Below are 23,327 nucleotides of genomic sequence, written 5' to 3' on the forward strand. Positions count from 1 at the left end.
GTTGACACGCCGCACAGATTTGATCAACACGGGTGCTGACACTAGGGTACCAGCAATCCCAGTCCCAGCCTCTTCACACGTTCTCGGCTGGGCAATGCCTTCAGGAGCACCGCCTTGCAGTTCCATAGTAGATAACCCTGCGGCGCGGATGCTCTCCTGAGTCGTGGTTGTGTGCAGGGGTAGATGCTCCTGGGGTTAACGATGGCTCCATAGCTTCAACCTCCGAGTTCATATGAGTCTGCAACACGACACAAAACACATATTAAACACAGCAATCAAAATATTAATTTGTCCACAGGTACGAAGCAGGCCTTGGGGTATAATTGCAAAAACAACTACAACCATATTGGCACTAGTAGAGTTGGGAGTATTGGGTGTTTTGGAATCTCTTCACATTGTGTCTATGTGTGTGTGTGTGTGTCTGTATATATGTATGTGTGTATATCTATCGTAGTACAAATAACTTTTACAAAGCTACAAATTTAACTAGGTGATGGGTCATATAAATTGGACGTGCTCTATAACAATTTGGGGTCTTTTTGCCTGTGTCTAAGATTTGTCTTTAATTATTTATTTTTTTGTCAGCAGTGCTGAAAACGAATTATTGGAATACGACAGAGCTGTACTCTGCTGGTAAAAGTTAGTATTATGCGTGAGGGCTGGTGTTGACTGTTTCAATAATCTTCCCAAATTGAACGTCACGGTCAAACCACCAATCGCTGGCCTTGTATATTGTCTCCAAAGTGTGTCACGTCAGATGGAATGACTGAGCCTCGCTATAAAACTTTGTTAAGAAAAAACACAAACAACGTGCACAAGAGAGAGCTTCGTAAGAGAGGTCGAATGCAATGGTTTACACAGCTGTGCTGTAACTAACCATACCAGAATCGGCTGTTCCGTACAAGAGTAAACAGAAACTTGAATCGAAGTTTTATATAGTATACTTTTTGTTGGTTTTTTTTTTTGTGTTCACTTCATTACGTTTTTGTATTTCGTTCTGACTAACGTTGTAGTCATTGAATACCTCATGCCCATGCAAAGTTCATTTATAATAATTTAAACAAAAAAAAAAATCGTAGAACTTTTTTGGAGGTCGAATTTGTAATTTAAAAAAAATAACATTTTTTTTCCTTCTATTTATAATTATTATTTAAATAAGTTGTAATCATGTTTTTGAAAGTTTTTTGGTCCGGTTTGCTATTTGTACCCTTGCTGTTTGCAGAAGCCAGGATCTCTAAGCGATATGTCGTTGGTTGTCCTGACCGATGCGACAAGTCCCAGTGCCCTCTGATTCCAACAGAATGTCTCGCTGGGGACACACTTGACCAATGCGACTGCTGCCCTGTCTGCGCAGTCGGGGAGGGAGAGTCCTGCGGCGGCTCGGGGAGGCTCGGGGAACCGGTCTGCGGAGAAGGGTTGGAGTGCTCTGTTTCAGACGGCGTGGCTCACTCTCTAACGGTGAGACGGAGGGGCAAAGCTGGGGTGTGCGTCTGCGAAAGCTCCGAAGCAGTTTGCGGGAGCGACGGCGTGTCCTACCGAAATATCTGTGAACTGAAGAGAGTCAGTCAGCGTGCGGAGAAACTTAAACAGCCGCCTGTAATCTTCATTCAGAGAGGAGCGTGCGGACAAGGTATGTGAAGAATATTCTTCCTGTTCGGTTTTCTGTAGAACATTTAGCATGCTGTATCATTCACCAGTACCACAAATATTGCATTGATTAATTGTGCTAAATATGAACATTACCTTAAGTACTGTCAGACTGCAGTTTTTAAGTGTGTTCCAGGCAGATGGCACCACCAAGTATACTGAGTAAGTAAAGATCACTTCCTTCATTCCTGCTAAAGTTTTATCAGCTTCTGACAGTTACTGCAAAGAAAATAAAACCGTATTGTTCATCGGCGTATACAATATTATACTAAATGATATGTAGGCCTACTGTCGTTATACGTAATTACACAGTACTTAAACAGATACAACTAACGGGCCCGTATAATAACTCTTTTGTGCTAAAACAGTATCAATTTTATGGATGAAAAAGCGCGTCTTGTTTTTTCTCTCCAAAAGAAACATCAAGTCCATTTGCCAGCCTCAGACTGTTTTTGCTATGTGCTGCGTGCTGTGAGTGGTCTGGCTTCATAATTTCCTGGCGTTTATGTGGTGTGAAACGTGCCAGTCTCACCAGCCTGCCTTGAGATTTGACAGATGGCAGTGTCTGGGTTTTTGCACTGAGTCTAGGTTAAGTAGTGTATGTCTGCCATACCTCACGGCCATGTGCACGTTTACAGTAATATATAGTCATTTGTTGCACTTTACATTAGGCTTCCATAGTTTCTTTCGGTACACTGTTAAATTGTAAGATAACAGACTTTGTTGACAGTCTACTTTGTTTGAGCTTACCTCACCCTTGGAACCTGCCTTCCACAATGTTACCCTGCAAGCCAAAAATTACAGCTCCTGATAGCAGGGATGGAAAGTGAAAAGCGAAACAGTCCTGAGCATGTTATCTATACACAATGGCTAATTCAACATATAGTAAAACCTGGATTGGATTTAAGTGCTATGGAATGGGATTCTGACAACCATCCCTGCTGATGAAATTAAATAAAAAGGCAGAATGAGGGAGTGCATTCCAAGACTGTAAACCAGTTTGTGTGAATGCTATTGAGGTCGAAGTTGCCATCCCAAAACTTAAAAAAAAAAACATATCGATACATACATTATGAAATAAATTATCCACAAAGTGACAGGATATATAGCACACTGAAATCTGATAACTCACAGATAAGCATGACAAATCACTGGGAACTATTGTAAAGCAACAAACAAAAAACAACACAAAAAAGCATTGTCAGATTGTTAATGTACACTTAATTCATTATATAGACATGGGTGTAGCATGGAAAACTGCAAAGGTATTAGTGTGTGCCCAAGCTTGTGACTTTCTGGGTTTAGGGATATGGTTGGGGTTGGATGTTGGCTTGAGGATAGAGTTGAAGTTTGGGTTGGGTTAAGGGTGGCAGTAATCTACTTGTATGAAATTTAACAATCTACAGCATTAAAACATACCTTAGTAAACTGGGAGTCAGCCACTGAGCCATGAAAAAGCACTTCACACACTGCTGCAGTACATCGTTTCCTTTGAGGTCCCCCATCCAAGCACCACCCAGACCCACAACCTGATTAGCTTCTGAGATCACAAGGTCAGGCTTCTCCAAGGTCGTATGTCTCCCCGTTGAGTACCAAAGACTTCTGATACTAGAGACTCCAGCTCAGTAGAAGGGCACGTTGCTAGATTGTAAGGCAGCACTTCATAATTCTGTCCTCTGTATAAGAGAACATTGTTGAGTTGCTCTGTGCCCGGGTTAACAGCAGGAGGGCAGTTAGAGCTCATTAAGGAAATACAAGTTGTTGTTTCTCCAGCCCTGCAATACAGATTTAGCCAGGAGGATTTATTAATAGCTATTGGAATTGATGTAAATGAATATGGTGCACAATACACATAATGTCCTGCTTTTATAACACAGCTTATTAAGTGCATTAGAGCTGATTTGCTAAGCTTTTCTACTAGCGCAAAAAGTCTGGACCATTTTATTTTAACTGGATAAAAAAGTAGTTGATATTATAAATAGTTAGATGATTGTAAGATCCCATAAATTAAGGTTCTTAGTAGCCTACAAGGAATGTCTATACTTTTTGGGTATCCCTTTAATGAGCCTGTGAAAGATCATTAAATTAGACCAGTTGTGTTCAGGAGAATACTGTAATCCATTGCAATCAAGCACACTTACATTAGGATATTATTTTCCTCATGATTTAAATCCCTCTCCATGTGCATCATTTGGAATACCTCAATACATAAACCCTTTTGTGTCTCTGCTCATTGTGTTGCCTTAGTGGCAGCGGTTCTTATGGTTGCACTTGTGCCAGCCTTACAGTCTTAACTAGAAACACAGCTGTGGGATAAATCCATCACGTATAGCAGTTTGGTTCCAGCTTTGTGCAATGCACCAAATAAAACAAGTGATCTTAATATGATTTTACTGCCCTGTAATTTATAAGCTATTAAAGCATCTATTACTGTAGTGTCAGCGGGAAAAAGGCAATTCCTTAATAATAATAATAATAATAATAATAATAATAATAATAGTAAGACTCGTTGGAGTTTTAGAGGCGTTGGTTTTAAGGTCATACAACAAGTAGCCAGCCATTGTCAGCAGCTCCGTGTCACGTCACATAAACAACACCCCATGCTCTCCAAGACTATGATAGCATGAGAGCAGTGGATGTGGCTTTTCTGCAGCAGTTTTTTTTTTTGTGGGTCAACATGTTTTTGTAGCTTACTCAGCATCTACCCAGCCCCAACTGCAAATATAGACTTCTTTTTTTTCCCATTTAAATGTATTGGTAAACATGTACTTCGCAGTGAGGGTGTTTACTGTGCATCCCATATGCACTATTGCTGCTGCTGAGGCAGCTAGGGGAGAGAATCTCAGTCCTGCAACTCAATCCACTGCCTGCAGCCAGCGCAGAGTGACAGGCAAGCGATGGGGGCCCGGTGTGGACTCCCAGGACAGGAAGAAAAGCTTCAGGAGGGAATGCAATAAGGTCAGGAACCCAGCCAGACATTCACCAGGAGAAGTAACTGAGAGTGTTGAGGAGGGAGCCTTCTGCTGCTTTCAGGGGGGTAATAATAGACAAGCCAGGTCTCGCATTCTAAACGAAATACATTGAGGAAGGAAAAGTCACAAGCAGCGGTCATTGGGGCTTTTTTATTATTTATTTTTTTACATTCACTAATTCTCCTCCATAACTTCCAACGATTCAAATTAATTTGTTTCTTGGTTTTACCTTACGTAATTAGTTGCGCTGCGATTTGTTTTTTTGTGCATTCATTTCATTCTTAAAAGCTGTATTAGGACTGTGATGTTAGTATAGTACAGTAAATATGTTTTGTTTGTGTTGTCATGTCAGGACCCTTGATATAAATTACCTGTAGAGTATGTATTGATGTTGGAATGGCTACAGAAACTTGCTATGAGCACAGCTTAATATATATATATAAATAAATATATAAACAGTCAACAGGCAAAATCAGGCACCAGGAGCCTCTGAGCATATGACTGCTCTATAAAACGTGACAGTGGACATTAATGGTTTCAGTCTTGTCTGACCCCCTCCCACACTCCCACATGTACCCCAGTATGCATGCTGAGGGTTACTGAGGCCACCAAAACAAGCAGCAGTTACCCCAGTCTGCATAAACACAGGAAGCCTTTCAGAATAAAACCATAGTTATTTGTGCTATTTATTTATTTATTTATTTATTCATTCATTCATTTTATTTATTTATTATTTTTTTAAAAACTACTTTGAACTTTTTTCTGTTCTAATGTTGTTTGTTTGGGTTATAGCCATATTTCGAAATCTGTGTGGATTTTTTTTATCTTTATTTTTCTTCCAGTCATGCACAGCAGATGTTTTGGTTTGGGACATGATAAACAATCCCCAGACGCTACAGTAACTGTTTCGTGCCCAGTCACAGATGCACTACTGTTACAAAACTGACTTGTGATGGCTTTGAAAAGCACTCTCCAACAGCAAAAGTCTTAGACGTGTTGCATTTTTCTACTCTGATGCATTATGAGCATCAACAATTTACTCTAAGCCTCCACTAGTGTTTTCTCCTATTATAAAAACCTTGAGTTGCATAAAGAAGGAAAAACACTGAGTGAAATAGCTCACATCACTCGATTTTCAAGGTGTGGTATCCGAAGCATAATCAACAAGCACAGAGAAACATCATCTGTAATTGACAAACTCAGGACTGGAAGACCCAAAAAGCTGTCTAACAAGGATGAGCAATATTTGAAGATAATATTATTAAGGAATAGAAAGGGAGTGTTGAATTGACAAAAGAACTGGCAGAAGGCACAGGTGTCGTTGTCCATCCATCAACAGTCCAAAGCACCTTTGACCATTGTTCCATAGTCTCATTTCTGTGTTCTTGTGCATATTTTAGCCTTTTAGTCTTGTTCCCCTTTATTAACAGAGGTACTCTTACTGCAACACATCGTTCAATGGGCAACGACACCAACAACACCTTATTTTCTGCCTAGATTGTTATTTACCAGGATTACTAATTATCCCAGGAGTGTACAACCATTTTTGTAAGCTGAATATCTGAAGTGAGGTGTGGTATTATTAATGAGCACTGGGGCATGCTACTGTGGAATCTGGGAGTTTATTTTTTAAATAAAGATGCACCCAAAAGGATTAGCAATGACTTTCCTGGGCTTATAGTTGCATAGGTGAAGTGGAAAATTTCTAAAGCGATTTCTTCACTTTGAAATACATAGCGATAAAACAACATTCCTTACAGACTGAATTGCAGTCAGCGACCCCCAAGATTTTCATTTGCTGAACAGAACAGAACTTTTCCATAGCAAAAGAAGAGTAAGTCCCTGGCAGAGCATCAAGTATGCCCTCGTTTGACGATTATGAACGCATTGATTCGGTCCAAGCTTGGCCCAGCATTCCACAATCTGTTGCTGATTCCCGTTGGGCGGGGAGATGAAAGTCAACACCAAGGCTGTGACTCCATGAGCTTCCTGCCCTGACTCTGTTATATCACCCCCTCACACGTTTCATAACGGGTTTTGTAAGAGGTAACATCAGGAATGTTTGTGGGCCAGACCTCACTGAATTAATAGATTGTTTTGGATACACTTGAATAGGTTGGATTTAGTGGTTTAAAAAAAAAAAAAAGACATGATTGCAAATATTTTGGTTGACATCTGTTGCGAATTGAAGGTTTATGCAAGTTGAAAACAAGTGCTGGATTTCAGTAGTTCGAAAAGGTCTATTATATCATAGCCCAAACTTTTCTAACCCTTGATTTCTAGACACAGAGAATAACTGCTGTGTCTGAACTGTACTTTTGATTATAGGGGGTGGACAGTTTATCAGTAAGGGGTTCTTAATAAACTTGCCACACACTCAGTACTTCTTACTCTTCTGATTTTGGTAGGTAGGCATTTAATATAATAAACATAATATATATATTTTTTTGTGGAAAACAGAAGATTATTGTGGAACGCAGTGGATGATGTTTTCAAACCTCTTGGTGCGTGAACTCACGTCACGAGAAGACTCCTGTGTGAAATTTGCAATTACCCTCTTATGCTTTTTGGAATGTTGTGGTAATTATTTGTGTCTTCAGCAGGTCAAGAAAACCCAGACAGCCTCCGGCACAGATACAACTTCATTGCGGATGTGGTGGAGAAAATTGCACCTGCTGTGGTTCACATTGAACTGTACCGCAAGTATGTGTGTGTCGATCGATATCCTCTGGTCTATCACTGTATCCCCTGTGAAAATACTGTACTACTTTTAGGTAGTCCAAAAAAACTGTATATATTACTACTATATTCCATATAGTATACCACAGTATTCACTTCCAATCAAAGCATTTTCACGTTGAAAAGTCAACAAGCTGAACTTTAGAGTTGTACAGTCCCCCCAACACCACAAAAAAAAAAAAAATTAAACAAAAATATCAGGAATGGAAAGCAGTGACAAGGGAGGCACATATTGAAGGCTACACCTCAATGGATTTTCTCTCTTTCTCCGTCTCTCAGGTTGACGTTTTCGAAGCGGGAGGTTGCTGTGGCGAGTGGCTCTGGTTTTGTGGTCTCGGAAGACGGGCTGATTGTCACAAATGCTCACGTGGTGGCCAATAAGCACAGAGTGAAGGTGGAGCTGAAGAATGGGGCCACTTACGATGCCAAAATCACAGACGTGGACGAGAAGGCGGACATTGCACTAATTAAAATAGACACTGCGGTAAGCTGGACTCTCTCTATAGAGGGCTGTTTTAAAAAGTAGTGAAAAAGGGTAAGAAAGACTTGATTTAAAGTTCAAAACTGGCAGAGAATTCATCTGAACCACATGAATCATCCCTCTTGATAGCTGTCCTGCTCACTCAGAATCAAGCCAGTGTTTCCTTGGCATTGCTCAAGCCTTTTATTAGCTGTCTCAGCCACAGTTAATATTGGAGGGGCGGGGAATGCAAGACTGCAGCACCAGCAGACATGGCCAGGCATTTTCCCAATAAACTTACTCTTTTCAGTTTCCCACACTGAGAACCATGACCCCTCCGTCCCTCTTCCTAACGCTTTGAGATATTGGATCCCTACTGTGGTTCTCAAGGTCTCTGAGAGGCAGTTTGAGGTTGCAGCTTTCTGTGTGCAGCGTAGTGTAAACACTGCGTTGTGAATGCATTGCTTATCAGCTGTGCAAGCTCAGGAATTGAATGTATAGTGTTGTGGTGGCAGTATATATTGGGTCTCCTGAGTCAAAATGGAAACAAAATCTCTGATAAAGAAAGTGGTAGAGAGTTCTCATACTAGGATTGAGAAATAGGGGTGGATAATTCCTTTGTTTTCCCTGGAACTGGACTCAGCAGAATAAAACAAAGCCAAGGATCATTTACTGCAGCACTGGACTCGGAGGTTCATGTGAAGTGGTGGGGTGATTACACTGGAATACAGCATTGACCTTATCTGACACAGATATTTAAGAGCTATTGAGAGGCATTTATTAGGTAACTGTGCCATATCGCCCTCAGCTAGACCACTCCTTGCTTTTAAAAAGTGCTGTGAAGGATGCCACGGCATGTGTAAGCTTGCAGGCTGGCAGTGTTATTGTAGTACCACAGAGAAATGTTCTAATTTTAATGTGGATTTTCCCCAGGCTAGCCAACAATACCTTTTTTTTTTTCTTCTTAATGTTTCCTCTTCAACACCTGGCTTTTAGATCAGCTGTTTTTGTTTTATGTAGGTTTGTTCATTTCTACCCACATTTACAGAAAGAATACATTTTCATTTCCTACTGTGCTGGAAAAGGTACAGGGAAATTTTGCCCTTTTCCATTTGCAGTTTCTCAGGGTGAACCCAGCACAGTTGACTTTTCATTTAACAAAAAGTTGTCTTTTAAGTGTAATTACAGCATGTCTGCTTGTTCAGTGGATATGTGTGGTAACCTAAAATGCTATTTCAATACAAACAATACATGATAACCCTCAGGCCATCTAGCTACAACATCCCCCTGTTCTACAATGCATCTCTTATCCATGGCAGCTCTTGCTGGAGAATGAACCCAGTAGCTAGAACTGGTAAGTAAAGCAACATGCAGTCTAACCAAAAAGAAAAGCATGGGTTAAATGAATTAGCTGTTGTCGGTTAGGCTGACTCAGATTGGCAAGCAACACTTGAGTACAGTTGGAGCATAAAACGTGTACAGACAAGATGTCTGCTCTACATTAATAGGACAGGAATTGCAGTTAGAGCAAAATAGAACTGTGGACAAAACTCCTTTCTGTTTAAGGTGTCTGTGGTAAATCTTGAGCTAGTACTATAGTAGTTAGAAGTCCTCTCAATGGGGGAAAGTCAAATTTTTTTTATTTTTTTGCAGAAACCCGAACCCAAAACCAACTAATGAAAAAGTTGCATAGCCCAGTTAAACCATATTAAACCCACAATAGTGCTAGATTTAGAAATACAAAAAAAAAAAAAAAAGAAAACAGAATGCCAGCCAGAAATTGGCTCAAGCGAAAATGAAGTCTGAATAACTTTGCGGCTTGTGATGATATAATCAGCTCCCGGTGGAAATAACTCTTTTTTTTTGTGATGGATATTGAACCTCTGGAGAGAAACTACTTAATTGACATGTTGTTTTGCCATTTCCATTAGTCATTTACATTCCGCACGGCTGTTTTTTGTGGCAGAGGCAGTGGTTACCAAACAATCTTACAAAAAAGCTTTGAAACATGTTTTTTTGTTTCTCATTGTATTTACTCCCTGTAATTTGTGATCAAACAAATCATCCAATTACCGCAGGCCACAGAAAAGTAACCGGGATATTGTGTGGGAACATGAAAGAGCGGGGAACTCAATGACCTTTTACTCTTATTCTTAGCTTTTTGTCTTGTGTTCTGGTATTTTTGCTTGGGTTACAAAATAGTACTGGAGAATAGTGTGAACAAACTTTTGTGATCATGTGACCCCTTCAACACTGAGCAATGCGGCAGGAGCTTTGAATTGTGGGATACAATAGTGATTAACTCATTTTTTTGGCCAGCTAGTGTGTATATATGCAGTCAATCCCCTTTAAATAAATGGCACATCAATGGCACATCACAATTGTAAGAGCATTAAAAGTAAGGGATAATAACCTCAGCCTGTTCATACAGAATGACTGCCTCTGGGGAAAGACTCATTTCACCAGGTTGTAAAGTGCTATACTGGGAAGTGAAGTTTGCTTGGATGTGTTTCACTCTCCCCTGGGCTACAGAAACATGGCTAGAGACCGGCATTTTGTGGTTAGGTTGGTTTGTAGCCAAATTTCTGAATCTGCAGGTGCTGATGTGCAATAACGCTAGATAAAATAAATCTGTCTCAAAGATTTTAATTTTATGATATATATATATATATATATATATATATATAATATATATATATATATATATATATATATATATATATATATATATATATATATATATATATATATATATATATATATATATATATATTATTAACTTCTGGCCGGGGAAGTTTTCAACATATGGTAACACTTTCCAAGTAAAACAAAATTTGCTGTTTTCAAATAAAAACAAAACCGATGAACCGAAAAGCACAGGTGGCCAAGTTATATTTATGTGTTCCCTTTCAAAACAGTTGAATGATTTGTGCTTAACTAATTGCAAATTAGCCTGCAGCTATATAGAAAATAGCTTTTCAGTACATTATTTGTGAATGTCATGTTGTTTAGCGTGACTGTACTGTGAATTTAGGTCATGATAAGTTACTGTTTCCCTGTACTGACACTTTGTTAGCGGAGATTTTTATGGCTGTATCTTGGGGAAATTCTCACCAGAATATGATTGGTTTGGGGAAGCAATGACCAGTAATTACCACTGATCTATGGACATGTGCCATAACATGTTATTATGCTTGGGACCTGCTTATCAAAACTTACTCATTTTTCTAATTCATTTTAAAAGAATGAATCTGCTTTGCTATAGCATTTCAAATAAATGTAATATTTAAGCTTTGGAAACTTGTCCCATAGCATGAATGTAAGCCACCTATATACTTATTGAAGTATATCTTGGGAATTGCTTGTCTGGGTATGTCATGGCATGCTATTCTACATGTTTAGACCCGCTTTTCATGGTTCTGACACCAGTAAAGGGTTACTACAGAATATGCAACAAATGCATTCTCCTGTGTATTTTGCACACATCACTGCAATATCCTTTTCAACATTATCATAATTGTTTTCACATATCCTGTGTCATAAATCAACCAAGGAATGATGCCAAACACATTCCCCGACTTAGCTAGCCTCGGATCGACAAGGAAAACTTTCCAGCACAGTGCATCAAGTGTTTTGTATCCATATATAAGCTGTTGGCCACGTCTGCTAGAATGGGAACTGCTGGAGCACAATACCAGCATTAGTGCTCTTGCATGAGGGAGTTTTTGTTTTGATTCAAATGGTTGATAACACCATGTAACAAATTCAACCTACATATTGAATTGATGATCATTAGCACCTGTTTGGTATAATTGTTTAATCATACACCTGACTATATGCCTACAAAATCCCTGACTTTGTGCAAGTGTACCTAGAAGAATTGATGCTGATTTGATTTAGATTTTTCTTCTATTCACTCACTTTGCATTTAGTTAATTGATAAATATAATCTATTAACATGTCTATTTTTGAAAGCATTTTTTCACACCTGCCTAAAACTTTTGCACAGTACTGTACTAGGTAGTATGTATTTACAATGCAAGGTTTTTACTAAAAGCAAAATATTTAAATCTTGTGGGGGTTTGTTTTGGAGTAATGGGCAGTACTAAAATGCTTGGTCAGGGTTCTATAACCGCAGTGATTTTAGAATGACAAAAATTCCACTTTAGTTTGTAATAAACTGCAATACCCATCCTTGGCAATTGAGGTGCATTCCAAAGCCTTTTCTTTCTGCCTTGTTACTTTGGTGTCTGCCTCTTTTAATCTTTTACTCTTGTCAGTGAGGATTTTAAAAGAGGCACATAAAATCCCATGTACCGCACAGTATCTAGCTATACACAGTCAACTGGAGTTTCGCATTCTGATGCTCATCTTCTGCCATGACTTTGCTGTTTTGCTGCTGTACTGTGCCTGCTGTTTTGATCTCAAGTAAACTCCCCCAGCTACCATAGAAATGAATCTTTTCAAGTCTGGTAACTGAATAGGGGGTTGCCATTGTACTAGTCCAAGCACATCCCGCAGTGCGTTGGTTTATAAGGGATTCCACAAGATGACCTGTTTTATTTTTATTTTTATTTTACTGTCTTCTGATTGGGTGAGATATTGAAATCTGTATCTTGGGAACCGCATATCCAAATTTGAAAGAAGTATTCCACATAATGTTAATTGAATGGCACCTACATATATGAGCTGTTGAAGTTTATATATTGGGGTATGTTTGTCTGAAAAAATATTTCCTCAGATAGTGTTGTAACCGGTTCTGTTTTGGTAAGATAGTTTGCTAAAAATGATGAACTGTACTGTAGAGTCACCACGGCTCACACAGTAAAGACACTGTCATGTGGAGTGTGTGTCACTGTGGGCTCAAAGGACACTCTCAGCATTATCACAATGACCCCACGACCAGGCTGGTCAGAGGCAGGAAGAACTGAACCATTTTAAACTGGGTAGAAAACTGGGGAGAATATCTAATTTACCTTATTATGAACTGAAGTTTTCCTACTGTTGCTTGACAGCTACAGAAATGCTGTTGATTAATTGTTTCTAACAAAGATAGATGGAGTTCCTAACTTTGTGCTTGGGCAGTTAGTTGGTTTGGTCATGTGGTTTAAGGGTGACACCCATGCTCCTGATAAGATGGCAGACTAGCTTTCAACACAAAAAGCCAAGAGGAACCCAGAGGAGTTTCCCGTGTGCAAGAAGAATGTGAAAACTGTGTGTTTACCGTAGTGCAGCAAGAACTGATGCTGTTACACTGAGATTAAACCGATAGTCTATCTATGGATATGACAATCTGGAATGCAAAATGTTGGTATTCAATTATATAAGAATGAGGCAAAAAGCCCTGTACAGTAGGTGTTTGTATTTTTAGGTATTGAGTGGTATGTGAATGTAATACCCTGAGCCCTGCATCCCCCAGGCATGTGAATGCTGAACTTGCAGCACATCAAGATAGCAGACCAACACGGCTCTGTTTCTTTAAAAACATTCACCTTAGACGCACTTATAAAAATGATCCATTTAATATTTTTGGCTAATTTAAATTGTAACTACCTTTTAGCAGTGGTGTTTTTCCAAAACACTTTCCAGTCGGATAATAGAGTGTATAAGTACAGAGAGGAAAAAGTGAGGATTTCAAAAATAAGAGCCTGGGAGCATTATGATGTGGGCATGGAGAATTACACATACTGTATGAATTCCAGTCATAATCAGATTCATGTGTTGCCATAAAATGGCAAGAAATAAATTGATCAAATCCTAATTGCAGCAGGTGCTACTGCAAGATGTGATTGTTAAGTAGCTGACAGATTGCAAGTCCATTGGTCTTTACAATACTGCTAAGCCTGGAGGCTTGGAACTCTCGCGTTGCATTGAAAAACTGAGTGAGTGACTCACAGGGTTGGTTCAAATATTATTTTACCAGAGGATGCAGATCCCCTACATTGATTCATGATTATAAACACTTTTGACATGATGGTGTGCAGCTTTCTGGTTTCACGATAGATCTGTACATTGTTAGTGTCTGAATTTCGGGCTTGGCAGCTCAGCACAAAAACAGATTCAGCTTCATTACTCATAGGTTTAAAGACCTCTGACCGGGGAGAACAATTCCCAATTGTTCAGCAGCTGTAGTTCTGGCACGGAGATTCTAACTAACGTGACTCACTGACTCGTGGGATGAGAGTTTAGCTAAACTGCTAGTGACAGAATTTATATTTGACATACCTCTACTGGGATGTTTGTCCTGCTTGATTTCATTTGAAACCTTTAAAACCTTAAACTTCCTTTTTTAGTGACAGGAAGTCTTGACATTTTACTGTCTTTACTAATGGGCTGATAACCTAAAGGTTAAACATAAAGGCTGTAACAATGCGCAACCCACAAAAAAAAAAAAAATAGTGTGGTCTCTGAAAAAACCCACTGCCTCCATCTGGCATGTGGCATTCTCTTTAAAAACTCTCAGTTTCCTACAAAGTTGTGATTTCACATACAAATCTATATGTTATCACTGCACTGGAGTGTTTTCTCTTAGATTATATGAGCAATTTAATAATGTGTGTTTGTAAAATGTTTAAGAAATATTTAAATAGAACAATGTAAAAGTGCCATTTGTAGTGGCGCAGCAGGAACACAGATTGCGTGGCAGTGAAAGGGGTAAACTATAGTGCCAAGGAGTACAATGTTACAATGATAGTCTCAAAGTAACATAGCTCTTTTCAAATTATATTCAATGGCATTGTGTCACAGGGTGGCTTTGTGACTGACGTCAGACCAGAAAGGAATACACACAGACAGACAGTACTGGGGTTGAAACTGAAAACGCAAATGGCAGCGCACAGTATTTTAATAAACAAATAAATAAAAAAGGTTGAACAAAACAGAAGACAGGACACGGCACTTTACGCCAAAATAAATAGACAAACAAAATGGACTAACATTAACAAATGGTGGACGGACAGGCACACAAACACGGTGAGTTTAAACACCTTCTTCTTCTTATTATTTTTATTCTTTTTACCTCCTCTCCACATCCGTTCTCCACTCACCGAACACACCACCCCGAGTGAGTAAAACGTGCATCTATATATACTGTTGTGCCGGGATTGTAATTAATTATTCACTTGAATCCCAGCACGTGAATTAATTACGTGCAACCTCATGCTCAAATATTATATACTTTAAATGCACGTGAAGTGATGTGCCATCCTCGTGCCTAAATACAATTCTACATCTTAAATAACTCGTGCTGCACACACCCATTTATATCCCGCAGCCATCTCTATACACCAACATTAACACACGCAACATACAACATATAACACACAAATGCACACAGGGGCGGGGCACATTGCCACACATTGGCACTAAAATTTCAATGCATTGCAGGCAGTGAATGTTTTTTAGAATGTTACAAATGCACTGTACCATGCACCTTTTAAGCATAATATAAATTCCACTATGAACGCCTTCATCAGTGTTGCTGAAAATGATTAGTTGAATTGCTGTATGTCTTCTACATTTTTTGTCCTCTCCTATATGAATATCATGTGTGCTTGGTGCTATAAAACACAATGATGTAGACTTTCGGGTCTCTACAACTTTTAATATCCATGAATGTGGTAAAGTTCTGCAGTTGTAAAAATGACTACAGGGTCTTACTGACAATCAGAGCACTACTGGCAGGGAAGGATCGGCAGGAATTCGCCCAGCTCAGTACTAGGTGCATTTTCAAAGTGTTAGTCAAGCCTTCTCAGCAACAGTAACACGTTGTTCCTGCAGCGATGCTGCTAGATATGTATTTTTAATTTTGATGTGGAAATGCTCCAAGTGGCTGTTCTGTTCTGAAAATACACTGCTGGAATTTTACTTTAGATCTGCACTCTTTGCCATGCTTCTTAATTAGCTGATTGGGTGTATAAAGACCATGGGGGTTCATTCTACTGGTCTATACAAAGTTGGACCTAAAGACTGACACTAGTGGTGGTTAGGGCTCTGGACTCTTGACTGGAGGGTCGTGGGTTCAATCCTCGGTGGGGGACACTGCTGCTGTACCCTTGAGCAAGGTACTTTACCTAGATTGCTCCAGTAAAAACCCAACTGTATAAATGGGTAATTGTATGTAAAAATAATGTAATTGTATGTAAAAATAATGTGATATCTTGTAACAATTGTAAGTCGCCCTGGATAAGGGCGTCTGCTAAGAAATAAATAATAAATAATAATAATAATGATTAAAACCAGGGGTGCCCAGTCTTGGTCCTGAAGGTCCATTCCACTCCACGTTTAACAGGTAAAATGCTATAATGAAGAACTTCAGGGTCTGGATGGAGTTTTCATTGGTTCAATTAAACAATGTAGAACAAGTTTGGAACAAAGACCAGGAGTGGAAAGGCCAACTTTGACCACCTCTTTTTAGATCAATTTTACAAACAACTATATGCCTGTATTTGCATGGACATTTTTTCCAAGGTACTGTATTTCAAACACTGTGAACTTTGGTCTCAGGCACTTACATTTTCACAGTATTGACAAGTTAGTGAGGGGACTAATGAAGGCTTTATTTTCAGAATCTCTCACTTAAATATGAAGAGACTAACTTGCTCAAGGTGCTGACACCTGACAAGCTATCAAAAGGTTATGTGATTATGAAGAACCTGAGGCCGTTGTATCTTTTCAAGCAATTAACAGTGTAAAAGACTTCAAAGGTCCTTGACTCTAATGCAGCTCGGGCAACGATTATATATATATATATATATATATATATATATATATATATATATATATATATATATATATATTTTTTTTTTTTTAATCCTAGAAACCTTTGCATTTCTATTCACTTTCACCCCCATCCTGTTTATTTGCTTACATGCAGTGGATTGCAGACAGCTATTCCTGTTGAATGGATGTATTCCTCGAGCGGGAAAGAGGAGGTGAAAGATTCCCCTTCACATATATTCAGAGCATTCTGACACACTTGACACACTTTGTTGCGTGTTCTATTTATATAGGCGGTTACTCAATGCCAGCCAGGCTTCGCTATGCCCTGTGCATAGCACTTAGGTAAGTAAAGATCTGGCCAGATGAGAATTTGAGACCGATTTTTAAGTTTCTTTTTTTTTTTAGTAATACTTTAAAACAAAAGTACATGTTGACTTTCCATGTCTTTCTCAGGCCAATAACCATTTCAGCACCATCACGGATCCTTTTTAGATGTTGCTAATTCACTTACCCTGTGTTAATCAACCGTGAAACCGCTTTTAGAAACTTGACTCAACCTGGACATTCTATCATATTCCAAAACCATCCCCCTGACAAATGGGCTGCTGCTTTTATTTTTTACTGTCCAGACTCGCTCAGCATGGTAGTTTGGGGATCCCAAGGGTCTGGTTTCGAAAGTCTTCTCTTTCTTGGGGCCAGACAATTGAAAAACTATTTATAGAAAAGTTTTGGCAAATTGTTTCGTCCCACAGTGCACTGTACTTGCACTGGTAATTTATGTATAATCCTGTAAATAATTTTGTTTCCAAGTGGTTTCTAAGATATGACCAGAGGTTAAACAAACGTTACCAGGAATCAAACAATGACATTAAATATACCTTAAAGCATGCTATATTTTTAGATTTCTATTTAAGAATTTCTAACCTGGTTTCACTAACAGTACTTTTGACTGTTTTTGCATGGTCATAACACAGGGTGAAATGCATGTAAAATGTATTTCCACCATATGTATAATTGCAAACAATCTTTATATATAGAGACAGCTGAATATATGTTAAATCCATCTGTTTTTTCTATTTGCTTATCTGGTATTAAGAGCCTATGTTTAGATGGGCTCATCCTTCTGTATCGGTGGAAGTGGCTGCAGTGGTTCATTGCCGTTTGATTTTCGCCGGCTCCTCTATGCAGGCTAAGCTGCCCGTTCTGCTGCTGGGCCGATCAGCTGACCTGCGGCCAGGGGAGTTTGTGGTGGCCATCGGGAGCCCCTTCTCCCTCCAGAACACAGTGACCACAGGGATCGTCAGCACCACCCAGCGAGGAGGCAAAGAGCTGGGCCTCCGCAATTCGGACATGGACTACATCCAGACCGACGCCATCATTAACGTGCGTACTCTCTATTGGTTAAGGTTTGGGGTTAGGGTCGGGTTTACAGGTTTTATTAGGAGCTTTGGTGTCCTAAAACCCTCCAACACAGGAGCCACTGAGTCCAGATTAATAGTTCAAAGGAATACCTTAAATTGATCCATTTGTCCTCAAAATCATTGTGTAAACAGATTCACTTGGACAGTATCTGGCTCAAGGATACCATCATCCATACTGGAACTAAATAAAGTGTTTGAAATATAGTGCTGGCGTTTATATTACAGTCTTTGGCAGCTGAACATACCTGTTGTGTCTTTGCTTTCAGTATGGAAATTCCGGAGGCCCTCTGGTGAATCTGGTAAGCGTTCTTCTTTTTTATTTTTTTTTCTTGATAGACCACACAATAAAACAGCTGGCAGGAGCTGCTGTTGAGGCTTTTTGATTCTCTGGGATTCTTATGATAACAGACATGGTACATAAGAAGGCTTTGTTACACCCAGACTCATGTTGTATCGAGGAGTATATTATTTTATTTATTATTTGTTTATTTAGCAGACGTCTTTATCCAAGGCGACTTACAGAGACTAGGGTGTGTGAACTAGTGTGTGAACTACACATCAGCTGCAGAGTCACTTACAATTACGTCTCACCCGAAAGACGGAGCACAAGGAGGTTAAGTGACTTGCTCAGGGTCACACAATGAGTCAGTGGCTGAGGTGGGATTTGAACCGGGGACCTCCTGGTTATAAGCCCTTTTCTTTAACCACTGGACCACACAGCCTCCAGTATAACAGTAAGACAGTAATTGAATAAGAACCGTATTATGAACTATATATATTATGTATGTACGTGTGTATGTGTGTGTGTGTGTGTGTGTGTGTGTATGTATGTATATATATATATATATATATATATATATATATATATATATATATGTGTATATATATATATATATATATATATATATATATATATATATATATATATATATATATATATATATATATATATGTGTATATATATATATATATATATATATATATATATATATATATATATATATATATATATATATATATATATATATATATATGTGTATATATATATATATATATATATATATATATATATATATATATATATATATATATACATAGTGTGTGTGTAGGTTTTGCTGCATTTGTGAGCTAAGTGAATGTCCCAGAAACTTACATAGTCAGTGATTTTGGACACCACGTTATGGGTCTGGTTATTGTTAAGCCTTTGCAAATGATAGTAAACCATAGTGCCGACGTTGTGGTGACGCTTTACTATTAAATGCATAAATGTTGCCAACATTTTAAAACAAGAACCTTCAATAGGATGAACTGGGGTGGTACAAAGAGCAAGAATTAAGACACGTGTGTTCCAGTGCATACATCATGAGTTCTACTCTTTTTACACTACATGCTTTAAAATAAATCTATCTGGATCAAAGAAACAGGAGCTGGGGTGGAGGTGGATGCTCAGTGATTGTAAATCGCTTACAGTGGTCAATCACGTGAAACTACTTCATACAAATAGCCTGTTCTCGGCCATATTCCACCCACAATTCCTGCAAAGAGACCTGTGAGCTGAGCTGGATTTCTTTGCTTCTGAAGGACGGCGAGGTGATCGGGATCAACACTCTGAAGGTGACGGCCGGCATCTCCTTCGCCATTCCCTCTGATAAAATCAGGCAGTTCCTTGCAGAGTCCCACGACCGACAGGCAAAAGGTACCTCCAGGATTTCCTCTCTGCCTTGGATATATCAACGGATCCAGTTTCCATTCTGTTTGTACCAGTGCAAAGTTTGCTTCGTTTTCCTGCAAGATGAGTGTTATAAACCTACCAAGAAGATCTCAGAGCATAAACTTATAACATCCTTGCAGAAGAATATGGGGGAAACTTTGCAGTAGTGCATTGCCAATGAAAGGTGGACCCAACACATTTCATTACTGTGCAGGTATAAATATGTGCAGACCTCTCTGTATGTATTTGAGCTATTGATACCTGATGTGAACATCCTAGTTTGCTACCATGTTGGCTATGGTCTAGTTGTGACGGATGGTATATTTGCAAAGTATATTGTGCACTGTAATGCCTAGACCATACTTGTATTTACTATGTTTTACATGTGTTACAGTGTATATGCCTGTGATTTAACCTTCACTCATTGACATTCTGCTTTTCCTTTACTTAGGGATGACTGCACCAAAAAAAAAATATATTGGAGTAAGAATGATGAGCCTCACTACCACGTGAGTGAGCCCTTTTAACACAGCTGTGCATTGCTAAAGGTTCTTAATCCAGTAGATTAAATGTCTCAGCAGTACGACTCATCTCAGAAGCAACATGCTTTAATACTAAACATAGCAGCATTGCTGAAAAGCAGAATATCCAATGCTTATGAGCTAACACAGTTACAATGCAGTATAAAATCCATTCTTTGGTCTGCAAATTAATGTATTGAAATATAATTTAGAAAGGCAGCTTCATTCATGTGGTGTGGAGATGGATGAGATGGATTTGTATACACAATGTAAATTTTGAGGGATTGCTCCTAGAGTCTCTTTGAGAATCCTTGCAGGTCGCTGGTTCCTTCAGACTCATTGCACTGTTTTACAGGCTTGCCAGGGAACTGAAGCAACAGCACAAGGATTTTCCAGATGTCACCTCCGGAGCATATGTGATTGAAGTCATCGCGAAAACACCAGCTGCAGCGTAAGTGGAACAACAAAGTGCACAGTACAGCACTGCAGTTTCACTCAACAAAGTGCACAGTACAGCACTGCCGCTTCACTCAACAAAGGGGTGCACAGTACAGCGCTGCAGCTTCATACAACAAAGGGGTGCACAGTACAGCGCTGCCGCTTCACTCAACAAAGGGGTGCACAGTACAGCGCTGCAGCTTCACTCAACAAAGGGGTGCACAGTACAGCGCTGCAGCTTCACACAACAAAGGGGTGCACAGTACAGCGCTGCCGCTTCACTCAACAAAGGGGTGCACAGTACAGTGCTGCTGCTTCACTCAACAAAGGGGTGCACAGTACAGCACTGCAGTTTCACACAACAAAGTGGTGTGCAGTACAGTGCTGCTGCTTCCCAATTAACAAGCTGCTCTTTGTTTTAATCAATCCTTTCTTTAGATGGCAACCTCTGTTTGTGAGGGGTCATGTTGAAAGGCTCCTATTGGCCCGTTTCTCTGTTCCGAGAGGGAGTAGATTTCAGCACTAGAAGAGACATTGTAGTTAAACTGTATGAGTGCCTTAGCTCTATTAATGCAACAAGAGCCAGCCTGTGACCTAGAACAGGAAGCCAGGAGAACTTGGCTTAAAACAGCACTTCAAACATTGGCCCGCTCAGAGAGAATATCCTTGGCCCAGGCCAGCTGTAGGGTTGAGGAGCTGGGAGGATGAGCGGTTTGGCAATGGTACTGTATATGAAGCCTTTCACCTTTGTATTTGTTTCCAGACAGTAGTGATATTTAACCCATGTAATGCCGAATCCATGCAAGTTTGCCATTTGCTTTCAGAATTTGTACTATTTATTTCCAGTTAGTTCCAATATCTCAGGAGGTCTGGTATATTTCTTTTTTGGAACTTGCATAGGAAGAAGTGCCAGTGCCACAGCACTGTCTGAAAATGCACGACCCGTAACATAGCTACACTACCGGAAGTGGGAGCTGATCAAACTGGCTTCTGCTAGTCCAGTCAGTGTGTGTGTTTTCTGTAAGAACAGGATAGAGGATCAAGAGATAGAGAATTATGGACAAGAGGATTATAAAGCTGTTTTCAGAGGAATATGCATTATTAAATCAAACAATTACTAAATAAGCCTCTGTATGCCCACTGTACAGCCAGAAAGAAAATAAATAAAATAAAATATAATTCCAAATAGAAATACAGCTATCGGAACAGAAAAAAAAAACAACAGCCACTTCAATATTAGAGTTTGGGAGCAGTTTCCTTTTACCAAGAGGACAAGGGGAAGTCTAGGAAGGGCAGGAGTTCTTGATGGGATTGAGGTGGGTTCAGAAGAGCTGACCGTGTGATTCCTCGTTACAGCGGAGGGATGAAGGAACACGATGTGATCATCAGCATCAACGGGAAGCTAATAACCTCATCCAGCGACGTCAGCGACGCCATTAAGAAGGACAGCACCCTGCGCATGGTGGTACGCAGAGGGAACGAAGACGTCATTCTGACCGTCGTCCCCGACGAGATCGACCCCTGATCGCAACCCCGAGCTGGTTCTCGCCTTTCACAATGGACCCTAGCAGGACGTGACTGGGGGATCTCGTCTCTGTTACAACCTGCCGATGTTCGGGCTACTCTGATAATAAAGAGAACTGAGATTGATATGCTGTGCATTACATCCATGTTTTAGTTTCCTTTTTTTCCCCATGTATTTACTTGTTAAGGGATTAAATGCATGATTTGAAAGCTGTTAACTACTCTTAGAGATATACAAGTAGACAATGTGTGTTTCTTTTTTATATATATATATATATTTTAATAATCATTGTACAAGACCCACCAGAAACATTTGATATCGATACTAAACTTTAAAAAAAAATATATATATATATATATATATATATATATATATACACACTTAGTGGGCATTTTTTTAGGATGGTTTATTGTTGTTTTCAAATAATTGTTTTGGACGATATCTGCAAGAAAGGGGAATAAAATACCTTAAAAAGAGAAATATTTTTAGTTTGTACAATATTTACAGCATTCTTGGGATCTTCCATATATTCATTATACTGAGTCAGAGGTGACAGCTGTTCTTGATTCGAGGGCCTTCATGCCCGTTGATGATGGCTAATTCTGTTTTCCTTTACAAAAGCAAAATATACAGGGGGATCAGTGCTACTTTTTTGTTGTTAACAGTTCTCAACTTCGGTGAATTAGCTTTATGTTTACATTAACGTACCTGTCTGATTTTATAACTGCTTATAATGTACAGAAGTGTGGAAGCCAGGCTGTAGTAGATGTTTCAGTGAATCAATACGTGCACCCAGTGTTGATTGTTATTGTGCTTGGTTATCTATGTTGTGCCTGGGAAGCTCAAGGTTAAATGTTTTGGGTTTTTTTTTTTTTTTTTTTTAACATTCCTCCAGGATATCAAAGATCTTTCAGCTGGTGCTGTATCCAATAGAAAATGCTGCTGTTTTTTTATTGTTACCACAATGATGGAGAAGAGAAATGCAGGGCTGGCAGTTAAAACAGTTAAATAACAGTTCAAAGCCATAACATGCATTGCAAATCTATTGTAACTACAGTGTGTGTGCTTTTGGTTATTACACTATACTTCAGTTATGAATTTGTTGGATTGCCAGCAAAAAAATCAAGGTCCTTAATCATTAGTTGCTGCCATCTACTGTATTTGTCTGGCAT

General features: G+C 39.2%; 1 protein-coding gene across 2 annotated transcripts; it reads left to right on the plus strand.

The window, feature by feature from the left end:
• Positions 1-785: 785 nt before the first annotated feature.
• Positions 786-22,296, plus strand: htra1b (HtrA serine peptidase 1b). 2 transcript variants are annotated; one of them, XM_034029970.3, is made up of 9 exons: positions 786-1,630; positions 7,220-7,322; positions 7,638-7,842; positions 17,728-17,922; positions 18,227-18,259; positions 19,542-19,656; positions 20,123-20,180; positions 20,548-20,643; positions 21,987-22,296. In XM_034029970.3, exons 1-9 carry the CDS (start codon positions 1,168-1,170, stop codon positions 22,153-22,155), a joined length of 1,437 nt encoding a protein of 478 aa, XP_033885861.1. In that variant the 5' UTR covers positions 786-1,167; the 3' UTR covers positions 22,156-22,296. The 2 variants fall into 2 exon arrangements, with proteins under 2 accessions (XP_033885861.1, XP_033885862.1); XM_034029971.3 differs by having other exon boundaries at positions 7,223-7,322.
• The last annotated feature ends 1,031 nt before the right edge of the window (positions 22,297-23,327 follow it).

This window comes from Acipenser ruthenus, chromosome 13 (assembly GCF_902713425.1).
Source record: "Acipenser ruthenus chromosome 13, fAciRut3.2 maternal haplotype, whole genome shotgun sequence".
NCBI lineage: Eukaryota > Metazoa > Chordata > Actinopteri > Acipenseriformes > Acipenseridae > Acipenser > Acipenser ruthenus.